This window comes from Lontra canadensis, unplaced genomic scaffold (genome assembly GCF_010015895.1).
Source record: "Lontra canadensis isolate GAN:19392208 unplaced genomic scaffold, GSC_riverotter_1.0 scaffold25, whole genome shotgun sequence".
Classification (NCBI taxonomy): domain Eukaryota; kingdom Metazoa; phylum Chordata; class Mammalia; order Carnivora; family Mustelidae; genus Lontra; species Lontra canadensis.
The window spans coordinates 19,607,950-19,625,482 of record NW_022631019.1 but is presented as its reverse complement, the minus strand read 5'-3'; the positions used below and the strand labels follow the sequence as shown (position 1 = coordinate 19,625,482).

Sequence of the window (17,533 nt, the reverse complement as noted above, 5' to 3'; positions counted from 1 at the left end):
CTGTGGCCACAAAGCTTGGACCTTGGAAGTTTTGCCTTAGTTCTGGGCATCTTGGGATTTCGCCTTAAGGCTGGGCTTTTGTCAGAGGACTCGGGACCCCTACCACGCCCCTTTCACCACACCTAGTGTCAGCAACCTTCCTGGATTTTAAGGAGACTCTTCAGGGCTGGAGGTTGGGAACAACTGGTGGAGTCAGGCCTTGGAAGAGGGACAAGCCAGAACAGTCCCACGGGGCTCCCCTTCCCTACACCACTGTGCCTTCCCCCCTGGAAGCTTGCTTTTCAGTAATGGGCCGCCTACCCGAGGTAAGGAGCCAAGAGTGGATCCCAGACCTTCCTCTTCTGCCTGGGCCCCTCCCTCCCTTGCCCTTACCCGTCAGGGCCTGCCCACCAAGAGTCAGGGCCAACACAGGAAGACCCCGGGGAACCAGCTCTGGGAACATGGCTCCAGCCCCAGGTTCTGTGGGAGCCAGCTTCTGTGGAAGGAGGTGCTCTGCACCCAGGTCAGGAGGCCTGGGACCTTGCCGTCCTGGGTGGCCTAGGCCTGTCCTGCCTCCTCTGAGCTCCAGGTTTTCCTCTGTCACACAGGAATGCCAGCTATCTCTTAACCTAGTGAGGGAGGCCTGATGGCCCGAAGGTCCTGAGACTGGGAAAAGCCATTCCTGTGAGTTCGTCATGGATGTTCTGATTCTGCGTCACCTCCGTGTCCCCAGTGCACAGCACAGCCTGGCTTACAGAAAATGTCCACGTTGGAGTGTAGGATTGAGTCGCTCCCTCTGCTACAGATATGCTAAGCTAGGGTAGAACGCCTCCCTTAGACTCTGGGGAAGCCACTGAATCTTGCCAAGCCCCAGTTTTCTCTGCTACAAAGTGGGGACAATACGAACGCCACAGGGCAATTGCGAGGGCCAAAGAGATGCTATGTGTCAGGCTCCCAGCACAGTGCCTGGCTCGCGTGCACTTCAGGAATAATGAGCGTTCTTCATGTTACCACTCTTGGCTTGCGTCACTTGTCCTCTTACCCCATCCCTCCGTGTGGTCCCCGACTCTGGGTCTGCAGTACACGGTGTGGCCCTTTCAGGGGCCAGGCAAGCTTTGTGGATTGGACTGATGGCAGAGAGGGGCGGGGAGGCATTTGTAAAGTTTAGTGTGCTGGTGGAGGTGGGGGCTGTCATCTGCTTGCCCTGGGCTGTCTCTTCAGCCTGCGCCTTCTCCTCTTAGTGCTCAATTCCGGGGGAGGGTGTCGAGGTCAGCTGGCTGGGCCTGGAGCTGGACTCCTGGCCTCAAGAAGCTGGTTCCTGATGGCTGCAGGAGCTCTACTCCCCGCCACCCCTTTGCCATCCTATCTTCCCTCCAGGGCAGTGCAGGTCTCTGGGTGTGCCACCATTGTCCTGTCTCCCCTCCTCCTGTCTGGGTTGTCTGACCTCACTGGGTGCCAGGGAGAGAGAGGAATTGGGGCAGCAACTGTGGATTGAAGGTTCGAGAAGGAGAGGCACCAGAGGACTCCTGCCCTACCATGAGCAGACAGAGGTGGTCAGGGAATGCTTCCTGGAACAGGAGGCAGGTAGAAGCATGTGACATCAGCCACACGCAGTAGGGATAGAGGTACAGGAATAGTGTTCTGGAGAGACAGACTAGACCAGGCAGATATCTGCAGGCAAAAGAGGATGTGGCTCGTTTGGGGGAAAATGCCCCTTCCAGTGCACCAGCCTTTTTAACACTGGGGCTTACTGGCAGACACTCCAAAGACTGGGGAATTTTCAGCAAGAGTTGAGGTTGGTCAGGTCCATTTTGAAGCCAGGAGAATGCACGTGGTGGCTCTGGGGTTCTCTCTTGGCCTGGGATGGAGATGTGTTTTTTTCCACCACGTTTTGAGTGTCTCCTGGGAGCCTGGCACTGTGCCAGTGTTCTGGGCCTAGCTAGTGTTTCGAGTGTGAGTCTTGACTTGTAGCTCTGCTGGCACTACCCAGATCAGTACTCGAGAGTGGGAGGGGCTTTGGGCCTGGGGAATGAAGTTTCTTCTCCTTCCCAAGGATCTCAGGGGTAATAAGAGCCAAAGCCTGGCCAGATGGGTTATCAGGAATTATGTGAGTAATGGCCTAGCCCTGTGCATTTCCAAATCAGTAGATTCTTACTGAGTACCAACTATGTCCCTAGCCCTGGGCATCTGATCATAAACAGGGAATCTGCCTGCACAGAGCGCATGGGCTAGGGAGGGGAGGAAGAAAGCGGGAGCTTTTTCACCTGAATAAAGTATCATACTTTTTTTTTTTAAGATTTTATTTATTTATTTGAGGGAGAGAGAGAGAGTGAGAGAAAGCATGAGAGGGGAGAAGGTCAGAAGGAGAAGCAGACTCCCCGTGGAGCTGGAGCCTGATGTGGGACTCAGTACAGGGACTCCAGGATCATGACCTGAGCCGAAGGCATCGCTTCACCAACTGAGCCACCCAGGCACCCAAGTATCATACTTTCTTAACCAATCTGACCCTGGGGTTTTTGGTGCCCAAAATGCAGATAGGTGCTGGGGTCTTCCTACCCCAAACAAAACCAAAACCCATTAGGGAGCTTGGGGCCAAACCTGGCATTGAGAGAATACCTCCCAGAAGGGAGTTTTTGCTACTTCCCAGCTCTGGATTTGGGGGCCCCAGGGTGGGCCAGTACTGCTGGCTCGGGGAAGGGGTTGGCAGGTCTCAGGCGGGGGTGAGGGGGGCACGTTCATGCCTTGATGAGGAGGGAGAGCAGGGGTCGACTTACAGAACTTCGGTTTGATGGGAGCTGGGGGGTCAGACCTGGGTCACCTCCCGGTTCTGCTAATTTGCTGTGTGTCCTTGGGCAAGTCCTTTCCCCTTTCTGAGCCTTATTTGCTCCATCTCTAAAGTGGGAGGCCGGGGTTAAGCTAGAAACAGATGGCAGCTAGGTTTTGTCTCACATGCAAAACTGACTGCTCGTTGTTTGGCTTCTGGAACAGCTCTGTGGGCTCGGCAGGAGAGTGCACGAGTCTGAGTGGAGGTGGAGGTGATGCCTTTGGACACCTGGAGCCTCGGTAATCGGTGGCTCCTCTCTGCCTTCTGGAGGCATAGAGAGCTGCTTCTTTCTACTGCTCTACAACCGAGGCAGAGATAATCTGTACAGCCTTTGAAAAAAACCTTCAAAAACATTGTCACTTCGTGTATACAGCAAACCCTGGGAAGCTGGTATTATCATTTGCGTGTCACGGGTGAGGAAGCTGAGGCTCAGAGAGCTACCAGAGTGGCCCTCTGAGGCTGAGCCCCTGTCACCAGCTGCTTATCTCTCCAGCCCCCTCCCCAGCCTCACATCCCGGCTCGCTGCAAACCCACGGCCTCCCGTTCTCTCGCCCTCCGCAGGTTTCCACGTGATCCCCACTATCTCGAGCATCGTCCCGGAGAGCTGCCTGCTGATCGTAGTGGGGCTGCTGGTCGGGGGCCTGATCAAGGGCGTGGGTGAGACGCCCCCCTTCCTGCAGTCCGACGTCTTCTTCCTCTTCCTGCTGCCACCCATCATCCTGGACGCCGGCTACTTCCTGCCGCTGCGGCAGTTCACGGAGAACTTGGGCACCATTCTGATCTTCGCTGTGGTGGGCACGCTGTGGAACGCCTTCTTCCTGGGCGGTCTCATGTACGCTGTGTGCCTGGTGGGCGGCGAGCAGATCAACAACATTGGGCTCCTGGACAACCTGCTCTTTGGCAGCATCATCTCCGCCGTGGACCCCGTGGCCGTGCTGGCCGTCTTCGAGGAGATCCACATCAATGAGCTGCTGCACATCCTTGTCTTCGGGGAGTCCCTGCTCAACGACGCCGTCACTGTGGTGAGGGGCTCAGACCCGAATCCAGGTCCAGACTGGATCCCACCTCCACCCGCTCATTGCAGTAGCAAAACCGCAAATCTCCCTTCCTGCTGGCTGTGTGCCAGGCATCGTGCTCAGCACGCAGCATGCGCTACCTCTTCCAGTCCCCGGGGTGCCCTTGGGAGGTGTTTCCCACTCTCACTCTACAGAGGAGGCAGCAGGGCCCCCGAAGTCAGACGACTTGCTACATGTGGTCCTACATGTGGTAGGACCAAGGTTAGAAGCCAGGTCTGTCATGTCAGGGCCTGAGCTCCTGGCCTTTACAGGCCAGACCCTCTCTGTCCCTGACTCGGACTGTGATGTGAACTTGGTGAAATTCTGTATCACCTTTAGACTTCAGTTTACCCTTCATAGGCCGTTGAGTCTTGAGGGGCCAGTTCAGCGTCCTGTTGGCTGAGTCCTGAGTTATAGGTCAGTTTGTGTAGAGTTCAGGGGCAGCCGTGGTAGAAAGGACCCTGCCCTTCAAACCTCTAGGAAGGGCGCCTGGCCGGCTCAGTCAGTAGAGCATGTGACTCTCGACCTCACGAATCACAAGTTCCAGCCCCATGTTCAGCATGGAGCCTACTTAAAAAAAAATAAAATTTATTGTAAAAACAAAAAACAAACAAACAAAACCCTCCAGAAAGTGGTTAATAAAATGGATTGGCCTGAGGTTGGCCACTATTATTATTATATTAATATATTAATATTATTATATTTATTATTATTGTTGTTATTGTTATTATGTGGTCTTAGGCAAGTGACTATACCGCTCTGGGCCTCAGCTTTGCTAGCTGCAAAGTGGCTGAGTGGGCCATGCTTTCCGCTCAGGGGCTAGGAAGGACAGATGCCCCCAGCGCAGTGCACACACGGCCATGCCGTATGTGCTAACACAAGCCCTTCCTCCCGGCTGGTTTCCTCAGGAAATGCGTACGTGTATGTGCACACTCATGTTGTGTTGTGAAAACACCCCCGTGCTCCTAGTCAGACCCCTCAGAGAGCAGCTCTTTACATAAGGAAACACAAGGACACGTGTGCATGCCAGGGCACGCTTATACACACATTCCCTCTTCAGCCACCCCGAGTCCCTCAGGAAGCCACACTTCCAAGAGACACAGTGGTGGTTGGCTTGCCACAGGCAGCCTCAGCTTCCTCCCCTCTCCTCTTCCTCTTCCTCCCCTGCTGCCTTTCTTGGGTCCTTATGGGGCTGAGAGAGCAGCAGCCTGATCTAAGCAAGCAGGCCCCAGTGCTGGTTCTTCTGGCACCAGCTCTTGCCTCAGTTTCTCCATCTGTAACAAGGATTGCAGTACCCAGCCCAACATCCTCCCAGGGTTCCTACTGGAGTCACACCAGTGGGTACCACAGACAAAGCCCTCCCCAGTTGAGTCTGGGTGTTGGGGTTCAGGTTGGCCCTCCTGGGGAGCAGTGGGATGTGGTTATGTCAAGGGGGTATCGCAGTCTTGGCCAACTTAAGCCTATGGCCACGCCTCCCCGGGTGGCGGCCATGCTGGTAGTCCTTGCTCGTGCTCACTTCCTGTCTGAGCACTTCCTATCTATGAGCACGTATTGCCTCATCTAATCCACGGAGAAACTCCATGAGGTTGGCACTGTGATTATCCTGTTTTTCCAAGTGAGGAAACTAAGCTACTGGTCTAGGTTAGGGAACTCGTCCAGGGTCACATTAGCTGCTAAGTGATTGCAAGTGACCTACACAGTGGGAGTCCACAGCCTGCACACTTACCACTCTGCTGCGCTGCCTCCCTGGTCCCTTTGACAGTACACCCAGATGGGAAAGGAGGACCTTGCCCCATCCACCTGCCCCATTGGTCCATGTGGTGGACCCTGGGGACCCATGAATCTCCTCAGGTCAGGAGTAACTGTAGGTAGCCCAGGGCTGAGAACGCACCTGTTACCCACCACTGGAGCCCTGCCCTGTCTGCCAGACAGCTATGGCCCAGGCAGCATCGGGGACAGCCAGTGCTTGGCATCTCCCCTTCTTGCTTGGCCCACATCAGGCCCTTTCTAGAGCTCTGGGCATGAAGGCGAGTGCCCTGTTTCCCGACATTAAAGCTGAAGGCAGCCCCTGAGCCGCCTGGTCTCAGGTGCCCTCCCCTCTCTCCCAGCACCCCAGCCTGGAAAGCCCTCAGCTGGCTTCCTGGCAAGCTGTGTGTGAGGAGGCCCAGTAGCCAGAGAGCTGACACCGAAGCTGCCCCCGTCCAGGAGGGCCCACCCACTGCTCCAGGGAGCAAGTTCTGGGCCTGACGCTCCTGCCGGAGCCTGGGACCCTTTGTCAAGTCACTCCACCTCCCTGAGCTTATGTTTGGGAAAGCGGCGGGCATCTTTGGCTCCCTGCCTACCTCATGAGGCAACACACGTGATGTGTGCCGAGCAGGACCACCACTGTCCACGGGCTTTATCATGTGTGGCATGCCCCTGAAACATCTGACCATCTGGTGACAGCACTACACTGACAGTTCCCAGCCCAGGAGGTGGGGAAGCCTCAACGCCTCTGCTGGTTCCACTGCCTCTGAACATGGCTGTTGGTGGTAACCACCTGGAGAGCTTGTTGATCAGAGATTTCTGGGCCCCACCTCCGGAGAAAGAACCCAAGTGTGGGTATGGCCCAGCTGTGTGTAATTTCAGAAATTTCCAGAAGCTAAGAAGTCTTGTTCTGGTTTGTTGTCTGAACTTTCTCTGCTTTGTGCTGAAGGAGAGACTGAAAGCCAGACAGGGACAAGATGTGCCCAAGTCAAATGGTGAGAGGGGCCACTGGGTAGCGCCAGTGGTAGCTGACACTGTGATAGGCCTGGTTCTGAGCACGTGGCCTTGATGAACTAGTTTCATCCTCACAGTCGCCCTATAAGGTTGGTACCGTTATCCCATTTTATGGCGAGGAAAAGTGAAGCGCAGGGAGACGGAGTAATTTGTCCCGCATAGACGGCCAGGAGCAGCAGGGCCACAGTTCCGGCCCAACTCGTTTGGCTTCAGAGTATGTGCTCTTACCCAGCACGGCGCACTGCAGCCCTGACACAAGGCCCTCTAGGCCCTTGGCCACTGGTTTTGACCACCTCCTTGGCACTGCGGTTCTCTGCTATCATGTGGCCTCCTCCTGTGGCCGTGGTTCAGTGGAGGGCATGAGATAGCCCTAGCGGACCCCAGGGAGCTGGGGTGGGGGGCGGAGCCAGGGCCCTGCCCTCCTGCCGACCAGCCTACACCCCCTCCCCAGGTCCTGTATCACCTCTTTGAGGAGTTTGCCAACTATGACCGAGTGGGCATTGTGGACATCGTCCTTGGCTTCCTGAGCTTCTTCGTGGTGTCCCTGGGCGGGGTGTTTGTGGGTGTGGTCTACGGGGTCATCGCAGCCTTCACCTCCAGATTCACGGCCCACATACGCGTCATCGAGCCGCTGTTCGTCTTCCTCTACAGCTACATGGCCTACCTGTCAGCTGAGCTCTTCCACCTGTCAGGCATCATGGCGTGAGTCTGGGTGCAGCCTGGGGGGAGGGGTGCCAACCTGGATTCCCTGCGCTTGTGGGGGGTCACAAGGGAGTTCCCCAGGCCCAGCTTCCAGCCCTGAGATGAGACTCACGCACCAGGCAACTGCCCCTGGAACCAATGAGTTTAAAGTTCTGGAAAGCTTCAGCGCTGCTACTTTTTGCTTCAAAGGGAGTTCCTTGGTTGTAGCTAGACACAGGCTCTCACATTCACTGTGCCCTTCCGCAGCCCCAGCAAGGAGGCCTGGCACCTCCATTGCCATGAGGATTCCTGAAGGTCCTGGGGCCTCAGCCAGGTCTTGAAATCTAGGGACTGTGGAGAGGCAGTGAGATGCAAAGGTTTGCCCAGTAGGGGAACACATTGGAAATACAAGGCAGGCCAGATTGGGGGATATGGGGGTAACCTTTTAAAAAATTTTTAAATTTTTAAATTTTAATTTTTTTCATTCCAACTTTTCCTTTTCTTTTTATTTACTTCTTTTTATTAACATGTAGTGTATTATTGCCCCAGGGGTACAGGTCTGTGAACCATCAGACTTATTTACACATTTCACAGCACTCACCATAGCACATACCCTCCCCAATGTCCGTCACCCAGCCACCCTCCCTACTCCCCCACCCCTCAGCAACCCTCAGTTTGTTTTGTGAGATTAAGAGTTTCTTATGGTCTGTCTCCCTCCCGATCCCATCGGATTCGGGGTAACCTTGAGGAGGCCGGGCCAGCAGGAGCAGAGCCAGGTATGGACGCCAGGCATGGACGCCAGGCAGGGAGGGCTGGGTTAGGTGCCTGGGACAGAGCTGCCTAGGGGGACCTCCATGCGGGAGAGACACTGTGCTCAGGGGAAATAAAGCAAGGCCATGGACATGTGTAACTGACTCCTGTTAGATGGCAGCATGGCCGGGGCGGGGCAGCAGTGGGGGAGGCACAGGCTTTAGAGTTGGGCAGACCTTAGTTTGCATCTTAGCTCACTGGCAGGGTGACAGTGGACGGGCAACAGTCTCTCTGCCTCCCAGATCCTTCATTTGCCCACGTCTGGAGGATTGAGTGAGAGGATGGAGATAAAAAAAGTTATGTAGAACCCGCAGCAGGTTCTGACCTGTCAGGGGCACCTGTCCGCCTCCCCAGCCATGGAGGGGCTCTGGGAAGGTGCAGATCCACCGAGCCCTGAACTCTGCTCTTCCCTGACCTCAGGCTCATCGCCTCAGGAGTGGTGATGCGCCCCTACGTGGAGGCCAACATCTCCCACAAGTCCCACACGACCATCAAATATTTCCTGAAGATGTGGAGCAGCGTCAGCGAGACCCTCATTTTCATCTTCCTTGGCGTCTCCACTGTGGCCGGGTCCCACCACTGGAACTGGACCTTTGTCATCAGCACCCTGCTCTTCTGCCTCATCGCCCGAGTGCTGGGTGAGGTCCCGGGCTGGAGCAGGGGAGAGGTGTGTGCATGCGTCTGTGTGCGCATGCGTGTACCTGTGTGCCCGTGCCGTGGAGGCAGGAACGGGGCTGGGGTGGGAGACCTTGTATGAAGGGCCCAGCTGGGTCAGCTGCTGGCGGCTCCCCTCACAGCTGAACGGCTGGGGCTTCCCTGCCCCTCTCTGCCATGCTGAAGCTTTGGTGGGCTTCATGATGGCTCACGGGGAGTCTGTGATCTCTGGGAAGATGGTTGTGTGTGAGAACGGAGGGGCCTCAGGGACCCCGGGTCTGTGAATGTTCTCTGCATTGTCTCGGGGCGCAGGTGAGTTGAGCGCTTGCAGACCCGTCTATGCCTCCAGCCCCCAGCCACATACAGGGAACAGGCCTCTGGTCCTTGGGTTCTGCTTGTGCTTTCCAGACACACCTCACCTCAGGGACTGTGTCACTTCCCCTTCCCAATCTCACTCTCCTCCTTTCTCAGTCCCTGCCCCTGACTGGCTATCGCATCTGCTTGGTAGACTGAAAACCAATTCAGTCCTGGGCCTCATCCTCCAGAGATTCTGGCTCCGTGGGTTTAGGTTGAATCCAGATCTCTTCACTTATTTATTTATTTATTTATTTATTTATTTATTTTTAAAGATTTTTTTATTTATTTGACAGAGATCACAAGTAGGCAGAGAGACAAGCGGGGGGCAGGGGGAAGCAGGCTCCCTGCTGAGCAGAGAGCCCGATGTGGGGCTCGATCCCAGGACCCTGGGATCGTGACCTGAGCTGAAGGCAGAGGTTTTAACCCACTGAGCCACCCAGGCGCCCCAAGATCTCTGCATTTTTAAAAAAAAGCTTTCTATTATGGAAAATTTGAAGCCTGTGGAAAAGTAAATCCCATGAACCCATCAAAATGACTAGATACCAACTTGGGGCCAGTCTTGTTTCAGCTCTTTTCCCAGCACCCCGCTGACTTCCAGTCTCTGGAGGCGGCTATGACGCTCTCTAGAGTGCACCCAGGTTGGGAGAGCCCCTTGAGAATCCAGCTCTTGGCTGAGGGACCCAGGAAGGGAGTGCACTGGGTGGGCGTGCTTGTGGGGACTGCCTTCAGGCAGAGCAGCTGTGGGTGCAGCAGCCAGGAGGGCCTGGGGACAGGCTGACGCTCTCCTTCCCCTTCCTGCCAGGGGTGCTGGGCCTGACCTGGTTCATCAACAAGTTCCGAATCGTGAAGTTGACCCCCAAGGACCAGTTCATCATCGCGTATGGGGGCCTGCGCGGGGCCATCGCCTTCTCCCTGGGCTACCTCCTGGACAAGAAGCACTTCCCCATGTGTGACCTGTTCCTCACTGCCATCATCACGGTCATCTTCTTCACCGTCTTTGTGCAGGTGCTAGACAAGGCAGAGCAGCCCCGCCTGGGGACCCTGACTCTGCCAGTGGAAGGAAGAGGCGCCCAACCTGATAGGGGGCCACGGGTTCTGGTCCACCAAGAACTTGCTATGCGGTCTTGGGCAAGGCGCTCCCCCTTCAGGTCCTCACTTCCCTTAATTGTGAAGGGAGAGTTGGGATAATGAGCAACCAGTCAGAACACTGTCTAACTTAGAAATCCAGACAGTGCTGAGAGAAGTAGGCAGAGTCAGCAGGCCCATGGTGCCCAGTACAGGGCTTTAGGGAAGTGATTTACTATTTTAGGATCTCAGTTTCTGTGCCTGTAAAATGGAAATAATAGCACAAAATTTGGGGGTGGAGCGAGATAGGTTGCTGAGCTCGGCAGTAGGTCTGGAGTCAGTCCGGGTTCTGCTGGGAAAGACCTTCCTCCCATTTCTGGGTCTTGGTTCCCCACCTGCGAAGTGAGAGGGTTGGCCTAGATGATTCTGGAGTCCTTCCAGCCTCTGGCCGGTGATCTCCATGCATTTAAATGACCCTGGCTTAGCAGAGAGTCCCCTACCCCCTTCAGAATCCCCAAGGAAACCCAGCCTGGATGACGTCAGTGCTCCATCTTACGTGACCTGTGACTTTGGGCAAATGAGAAACAAGTCTGTCCAGGCCTCCGTTTCTCTATCCCTTCTGTCTTTCCTAGACGCAAATCTTGGCAAAGCTTTATTTATTTATTTTTTAAGATTTATTTCTTTATTTGACAGAGAGAGATCACAAGTAGGCAGAGAGGAAAGCAGAGAGAGATAGAGGGGAAGCAGGCTCCCCGCTGAGCAGAGAGCTCGATGCGGGACTTGATCCCAGGACCCCGAGACCATGACCTGAGCCAAAAGCAGAGGCTTAACCCACTGAGCCACCCAGGTGCCCCTTCGCAAAGCTTTAGATGGGAAACAGCATTGCCCAGGCATCCTCCTGGGGCCAGACTCCCCTTCTGTTCCTTCTAAGGATAGGGGACTGCCTCTTTTGCCCTCTTGCACTATTTCCATTGTCAAAAATATTTTATCACCTTGACTTGGCAGTTGTATACGCTGATGGCTTACCAAGTCCATTTTCAATGAAGTCTGCATTGAGAGAGGGGCCTCCCTGCCTGGGGGTGAATCCAGTTTTACTACTAGTTCTGTAAGCTCTGAGAAAGTTAGTTAATCTCTCACCTGTAAGATAGAGACAGTGGAAGAACCTACCTCTCAGGGTCCATGTGGGCATGCCGGAGCTAATACTTAGTAAGTCACCCCTGGCTCTGGCAGAGGGCACACACACGATGAGATTAGCTGCTCCCGCTGCTGTTCTGGACTGGGCAGCTACAGTCCTGTGAAGTGATTTTCCCTATCAGCTGGGCCCTGACTTCTCTGGGGTTGCAACGCATGTTTGTGGTGGAGCCCACATTTGAACCCAGGCCCTCTGACCCCTCACCTGGGCTAGATGACTGGTGTGTGAGTCATTTAGCTGTCCTCGGGAGGAAGCAGATCTTAAGGACCTGCCTTTGTGCCATGGCTGACATGCAGGTTGGGAAAGTGGGGACCTCGGAGCAGAGGGCATCCCGGCTTCAGGGGCTCTAGGGGTGAGGGAGGGGGGATGCCCTGTGGTCTCCCTGCCAGGGTAGCAGACCAGGAGTGCCTAACGCCCACCTGCCCCCCAGGGCATGACCATTCGACCCCTGGTAGACCTGTTGGCTGTGAAGAAAAAGCAAGAGACAAAGCGCTCTATCAACGAGGAGATCCACACACAGGTACTGGAAACTGGGCCTTGGCCCTTGGTTGTAGGAGAAGGCTCAGGGAGCTGGGGGGCAGCTAGGCCTCACGTCAGTTTCCTCACTTGGCCCCCTCCTCCCTCATCCCAGTTCCAGGTGGTCCTTTAGCTGCTTGAGGTCGCTAGATTGAGCCATAGGCAGGTGTGGTGTGGGCAACCAGGAGCCCTAGGAGGGGGTGTCATGCCATCTCTACCTCTAGTAGGAACCTATCCCAAGCATTGGGCTCATGTGGATTCAGGGAAGGGGGCTCAGCTGGGGCATGGCAGGGAGGGGTTTGAGGTGCTGCGATTTCAGGATGAGTGAGATGTTGGTGCCATCTCCTGGCTGCTCCTGGAACTGCAAGGCTGGGCTGAGCAGAGCTGCACTAGGGTGGAAAATGGGGGCCCATTCAGAAGCCTTGGTAGGGAAGCAGCCCAGTAGTGAGGCTTGACCTGGCCCTGGGCCCATTTCAGTTCCTGGACCACCTTCTGACAGGCATCGAGGACATCTGTGGCCATTATGGCCACCACCACTGGAAGGACAAGTAGGTGGCAGGCCTGGTGGGCAGGTGGGTGGGGAGGGGCAGGGAAGGGTCTCCCCGGGCCTGGGTGTCTCCCCACCCTGAGGAGCTGGCTCCACACCTCTCCTCCCTGCCCGCACCAGGCTCAACCGGTTTAACAAGAAGTACGTGAAGAAGTGTCTGATAGCTGGGGAGCGCTCCAAGGAGCCACAGCTCATTGCCTTCTACCACAAGATGGAGATGAAGCAGGCCATCGAGCTGGTGGAGAGCGGTGGCATGGGCAAGATCCCTTCTGCTGTCTCCACTGTCTCCATGCAGTGAGTGCCAATGACGATGCTGGCAGCTTTTGCACCCACACACCGACCCCTGCCCAGAAACCTGGCAGGCCACCCACCAGGGGAGGGGGTTCTGGGAGGGGTGGTGGCAGGCCAGGTGTTGTCCAGGCAGAGTGGGTGAGAGAGCCACAGGACCACAAAGGACACCTTCCCCGCCCCCACCCAGGCCAGCCTGACTTCCTGGCCCAGCCCAGCAGGCTCCAGGGTCACAGGAGTTTCTTGGGGACCTAACCTGTGCCTTGTCGTACAGGAACATCCACCCCAAGTCCCTGCCTGCAGAGCGCATCCTGCCGGCACTGTCCAAGGACAAGGAGGAAGAGATCCGCAAAATCCTGAGGAACAACTTGCAGAAGACCAGGCAGCGGGTGAGGGGTTGCTCCCCGCCCGGCGCCCCTACAGCAGGGGAGGCCCTCTGCTCCAGCCCTGGCCCCCACCGGGCCCGGCTTCTGGGGCCTGAAAGCTGTCCCCCCCACAGCTGCGGTCCTACAACAGACACACATTGGTGGCAGATCCCTACGAGGAGGCCTGGAACCAGATGCTGCTCCGCAGACAGAAGGCCCGGCAGCTAGAGCAGAAGGTGGGTCAGGGCCTGGAGCCGGCTCCCGCCTTTCACGGGGAGTCTGGGTTCTTCCTCCCACATCCCTGCCCCCAAGCCCCTTTGAAGAGAGAGCCACTGCCCGTGTTTTTTGGCCTCCTCTGCTTGTCTGGAAGACGGAGCCCCAGGACAGGTTCCAGAAAGCTGCCTCCTCCTCTACCTCCCCACTCAGGGCAGCAAAGAGACCCACTCACTGCACCCGCGGGCCTCTGAGTCTATCCATGTGCTCGAACCGCGCATTTCTTGGCAAAAAAAAACTAAGGCCCGGGTAAAGATCACAAAGCAAAGCATATGTGTGCTCGATCGTTTGCTCAGGAACAGGTTTTGAGTGGTTCCCAAGTGCTGTGCAGCAGAGCAGCCTCTGTGGGCACAGCGGTGCATCAGCCCAGTCCATGCCTTGCTGAGCTTCTCATGCAGTGGCCCAGGCAGGACAGGAAGTGCAAGGGGCCATGAGCACTCCAGGCAGGGGGTAGGCAGGGGAAGCTCAGGAACAGGGCCAAGGGGAAGGCAGTGTGGGCAGAGGAAGGCCCAGGCTGTGTGTCTCAGTTCCCAGTCACAGAACATGGCCCACTGTAGCAACTGAGAGGGTTCCGCTTTCTAGAAGGCTTGTTAACGGTGTCAGGCTTTGGGCTTTATGCCAAGGGCATGGAGAGCCATGAAGGGGTCTGAGCAAAGGTCTAACTTGGGAAGTGGGGGGGGGTGGCCTGGATTAGTGAGGTGGCGGGGAATGGGGCTGGAAAGGAATGGGTACACCCAAGGGACGTTGAGGAGGTGGAACTAGCGAGACTTGGTCACCCGTTTGAGGTGGGTACGGGAAGAGGAAAGAGGAGTCCTCTCCAGCCTTCTGTCCTGGGGTGTTGGGAGCGGTGGTTTCAGTAGGGGGTGCCGAGAATGGCATCAACAAGGTCTTGAGGGAAGAGAAGAATCCGAGTTTAGTTCCAGCCTATTGCATTGAGATACCTGGCGGCCACTTGGGGTCCAGGTGCCGACTCCTGAGCTGACTTTACGGGTCTGGACCTCTGGGGCAAGTGTGGACAGAAATAGAGACGGGTGGGGATGCTGTGGGAGAGGCAGGGCTGTTTAAGGCTGCTCCGGAGATCATACAGCTTGACAGAGGCTGGGCCAAGCCTTCAGGAACCCCCGAAGGGCCAGCATGGCTTCTGTGCTGGCGGAGACAGACGATGAGCCCGATGAGGAACCGCCAGAGAGGCCGCGGGCCCCAAACACGCCAAAGGAGGGGGTGACCATCAGCCTTGGGCGCCATCCCGAGGGGCTGCCTGTGCTTACCCCTATCTTGCCCTTTCTCTGTCAGATCAACAACTACCTGACGGTGCCAGCCCACAAGCTAGACTCCCCCACCATGTCGAGGGCCCGCATAGGCTCAGGTGAGCTGGGACACAGGGAGCCTGGAGAGGGGTCTGGAGGGCACACACTCAGTGCCACTGTCCCCTGAGGGTGAGACTCCAGCAGGAATGGGCCTCAGAGAGCCACTGGGGAGGACAGGCTTCTCCCTCTGACCTCCTCCCACGCCATGAGCTCCTTCTACATCAGGTGGACCTGAGGGTTCCCCCAGCTGTCTCCCCAGGGACAGAGGTGCTCCATGTGGGGCTTATGGGGAGAACTGTGAAGGGGTTTGATGCCTGGCAAGGAGGCAGGAGGAGTCTGCACCACTGGGATGTTCAGCACGTGGGCGAGACAGCGACAGGCCTTCTTCCAGGCCTGGGCCCTGGGGGCACATGGTGACTCAGGAGAGGGCTCTAATGGTCTGGGCGGGGTCACCTAGGGAGCCCCTGGTGTGCGGAGAGGGACGCAGTCCTACCTTCAGGGGCCTAGTGTGAGGGGAGAAGAAACTGCTCATCAGGCCTCATCCAGGTCCACGTGGAGTGATCCTGAAACATGGCAGCATGGCCGCCCTCACAGGAAGGTTCTGTGGGAGTTGCTGGCACATGCCAAGGAGGGGGCACATGCTGGGCAGGGCTTGGGGCAGAAGCCAGCTTAGGTCTTGCTCTTGGTCCCCAGATCCACTGGCTTACGAGCCGAAGGCCGACTTGCCAGTTATCACCATCGACCCAGCCTCCCCGCAGTCGCCCGAGTCCGTGGACCTGGTGAATGAGGAGCTGAAGGGGAAGGTCTTGGGGCTGAACCGGGATCCAGCCAGGGTGGCGGAGGAGGATGAGGATGATGATGGGGGCATTGTGATGCGGACCAAGGAGCCCTCTTCCCCTGGCACGGATGATGTCTTCACCCCTGCGCCAAGCGACAGCCCCAGCTCCCAGAGGATACAGCGCTGCCTCAGTGACCCAGGTCCCCACCCTGAGCCTGGGGAGGGAGAGCCTTTCATCCCCAAGGGGCAGTAGCGCTGGGGTCCGTGGGCAGTGCCCATCCCAACACAGACTCTCCCACCAGAGCAGGGGCTGCTGGGGGAGCTGGGGGCTCCCTTCATTCTTCCTGACTTGGATTGGCCCTGCCCCTCCCCCAACCGCATGGCAGCTGGGCCCACAGCCCCCACCGCAGCACGGCTTCCCCCTGCCTCCTGGGAAGCACCCTCCCTCCCACCAGAACTGCCTTCCCAATCCATTTGGCAGAACTGTCGGGCTGTGAGGCAGATCCTGCCCCTTCCCAATTAAGGCTCTCTCCCAGACCTGGCCTCGGGCCTCGAGAGTCCCAGCCCTCGGAGGCCTGCCACCCACTCCATCCACTTCCTCATTCAGACCAATCTTAGTTCCTAACCAAAGAGCCTCTGGCTCAGCCTTGGTCCTACCTGGAAAGGGAAGGAGCCAAGACCTCTCCTGGCCTAGGCCAGGCCCTGCTTTAACAGCGGAAAGACTGGGGGACCAGGAATCTGACTGGCGTAGGGGTCAGTGACACCCGGCAGGCCTGCCCTCCTCCTGCCATCTCTGTCACCCTGGCCAGCCCCCAGCCTGTCCAACTCAGAGCTGCAGACTAACGGCATCTCTGAGCTTCTCTGACTAGAGCTGGGGCGCTTTGGACAGTCTGGACTACCCCAGTGGGGACCACCAGACCCTCCAGGGGTGACTGTCAGGAGAAGGACTGTTGGCTCCAGAAAGTGCTGCCTTTTTATCCGTTCTATTTGTTCACACTCCATGTATGAGTCAGTTTGCACAGAGGGCATTCCTGTTTTTAAAACGTTTTGAAAACCCCTGGCTTACCAGAGCTCTAGCCCTCCTACTCCAGAGAATTACCCCTCCTCGTCTGTCCCTATCCTGCCGAACACTCCCCCAAGTCCGTCCTCTGCCTCCTGGGCTCTTAAGTGTGGCCCCAAGGCTATGATTTTCGAAGTGACCTCCTCCACTCCAGTTCCCGATTCTAACTCACTGATGCTGGGCCTTCTAGCACCTTCTGTGCTCTTGGGCCTGACCCTCAGTTCCTGCTGGCCTGTTCTTTTCTCTCATCCCTCTCCACACCCTGGGCCCCCGGACCTCTTCTGTGCACCGCACCCAGCCTGCTGTGGAGCCCAGTCCTTAGGGGAGAAGGCCTCCCCAAGCCTCTCCCACCCCACCAGGACTGGTGGGTGGGCAGAGTCCTGGGCCCCCAGAGGCCCTTGCTCACAGGCACACACTCCCACCCCCATAGCCACCATGGCCAGGCCTGGGCCTGGTGGTGTCTGTCCTTCCCCAGGATTGTGCAATAGTCAGAGTGTCCCTCTCCTGGACTGGGCAGTGGGTGCTCCTCTGTCCCCCTCTCCTTCTCTCCATGCAAGTGCTGTTTGGGGCAGGAGTCACCACACAAGGGTGACGTTGACAACCATGTTCCAAGCCACCACAGCTGCTGCTGCTCTGCCTCCCGTAGGGAAGAAACCGGATCTTTTTCATATTCTAATAAATCGGTGTGAGTTTTTTACAGAGTTGAGGGCTGCTTCCTAGGGACCGGGACATCGGGAAGGAGGATGGCCTGGGGGCTTGAAGGACTTAGCTCCTGGGGGCCTGAAGGTCTTAGCTCAGTGTCTGGCATGGCAGCTGGTGGCGTGGTTATTACTGTGTGCCCAGAAAGAGAAAATATGAATAGAGCACAGCAGGGCGCTCCCTGCCCTCAGGCACCTTTAGCCTCCGCAGCATGGAAAACCCAGTGTGTTTGTGAATGACAGTGAGTGGGGGGTGGGGGGCAAGGGGGACTGTCCTGAGTCAACTTAAGGAAGGACTAGAAAATGAGCTGAGGTTAATCAGGT

General features: G+C 56.8%; 1 protein-coding gene across 1 annotated transcript in view; it reads left to right on the top strand.

The window, feature by feature from the left end:
• Positions 1-17,212, top strand: part of SLC9A1 (solute carrier family 9 member A1) — a 48,837-nt gene extending 31,625 nt beyond the window's left edge. Inside the window, exons 2-12 of the mRNA XM_032863873.1 lie at positions 3,365-3,825; positions 7,070-7,320; positions 8,530-8,747; positions 9,923-10,125; positions 11,808-11,897; positions 12,371-12,441; positions 12,561-12,734; positions 13,003-13,117; positions 13,228-13,329; positions 14,660-14,732; positions 15,367-17,212. Coding sequence (XP_032719764.1) covers positions 3,365-3,825; positions 7,070-7,320; positions 8,530-8,747; positions 9,923-10,125; positions 11,808-11,897; positions 12,371-12,441; positions 12,561-12,734; positions 13,003-13,117; positions 13,228-13,329; positions 14,660-14,732; positions 15,367-15,704 — 2,096 coding nt within the window. The 3' untranslated portion in view covers positions 15,705-17,212. The remainder of the gene's footprint in view (positions 1-3,364; positions 3,826-7,069; positions 7,321-8,529; positions 8,748-9,922; positions 10,126-11,807; positions 11,898-12,370; positions 12,442-12,560; positions 12,735-13,002; positions 13,118-13,227; positions 13,330-14,659; positions 14,733-15,366) is intronic.
• Positions 17,213-17,533: the final 321 nt, after the last annotated feature.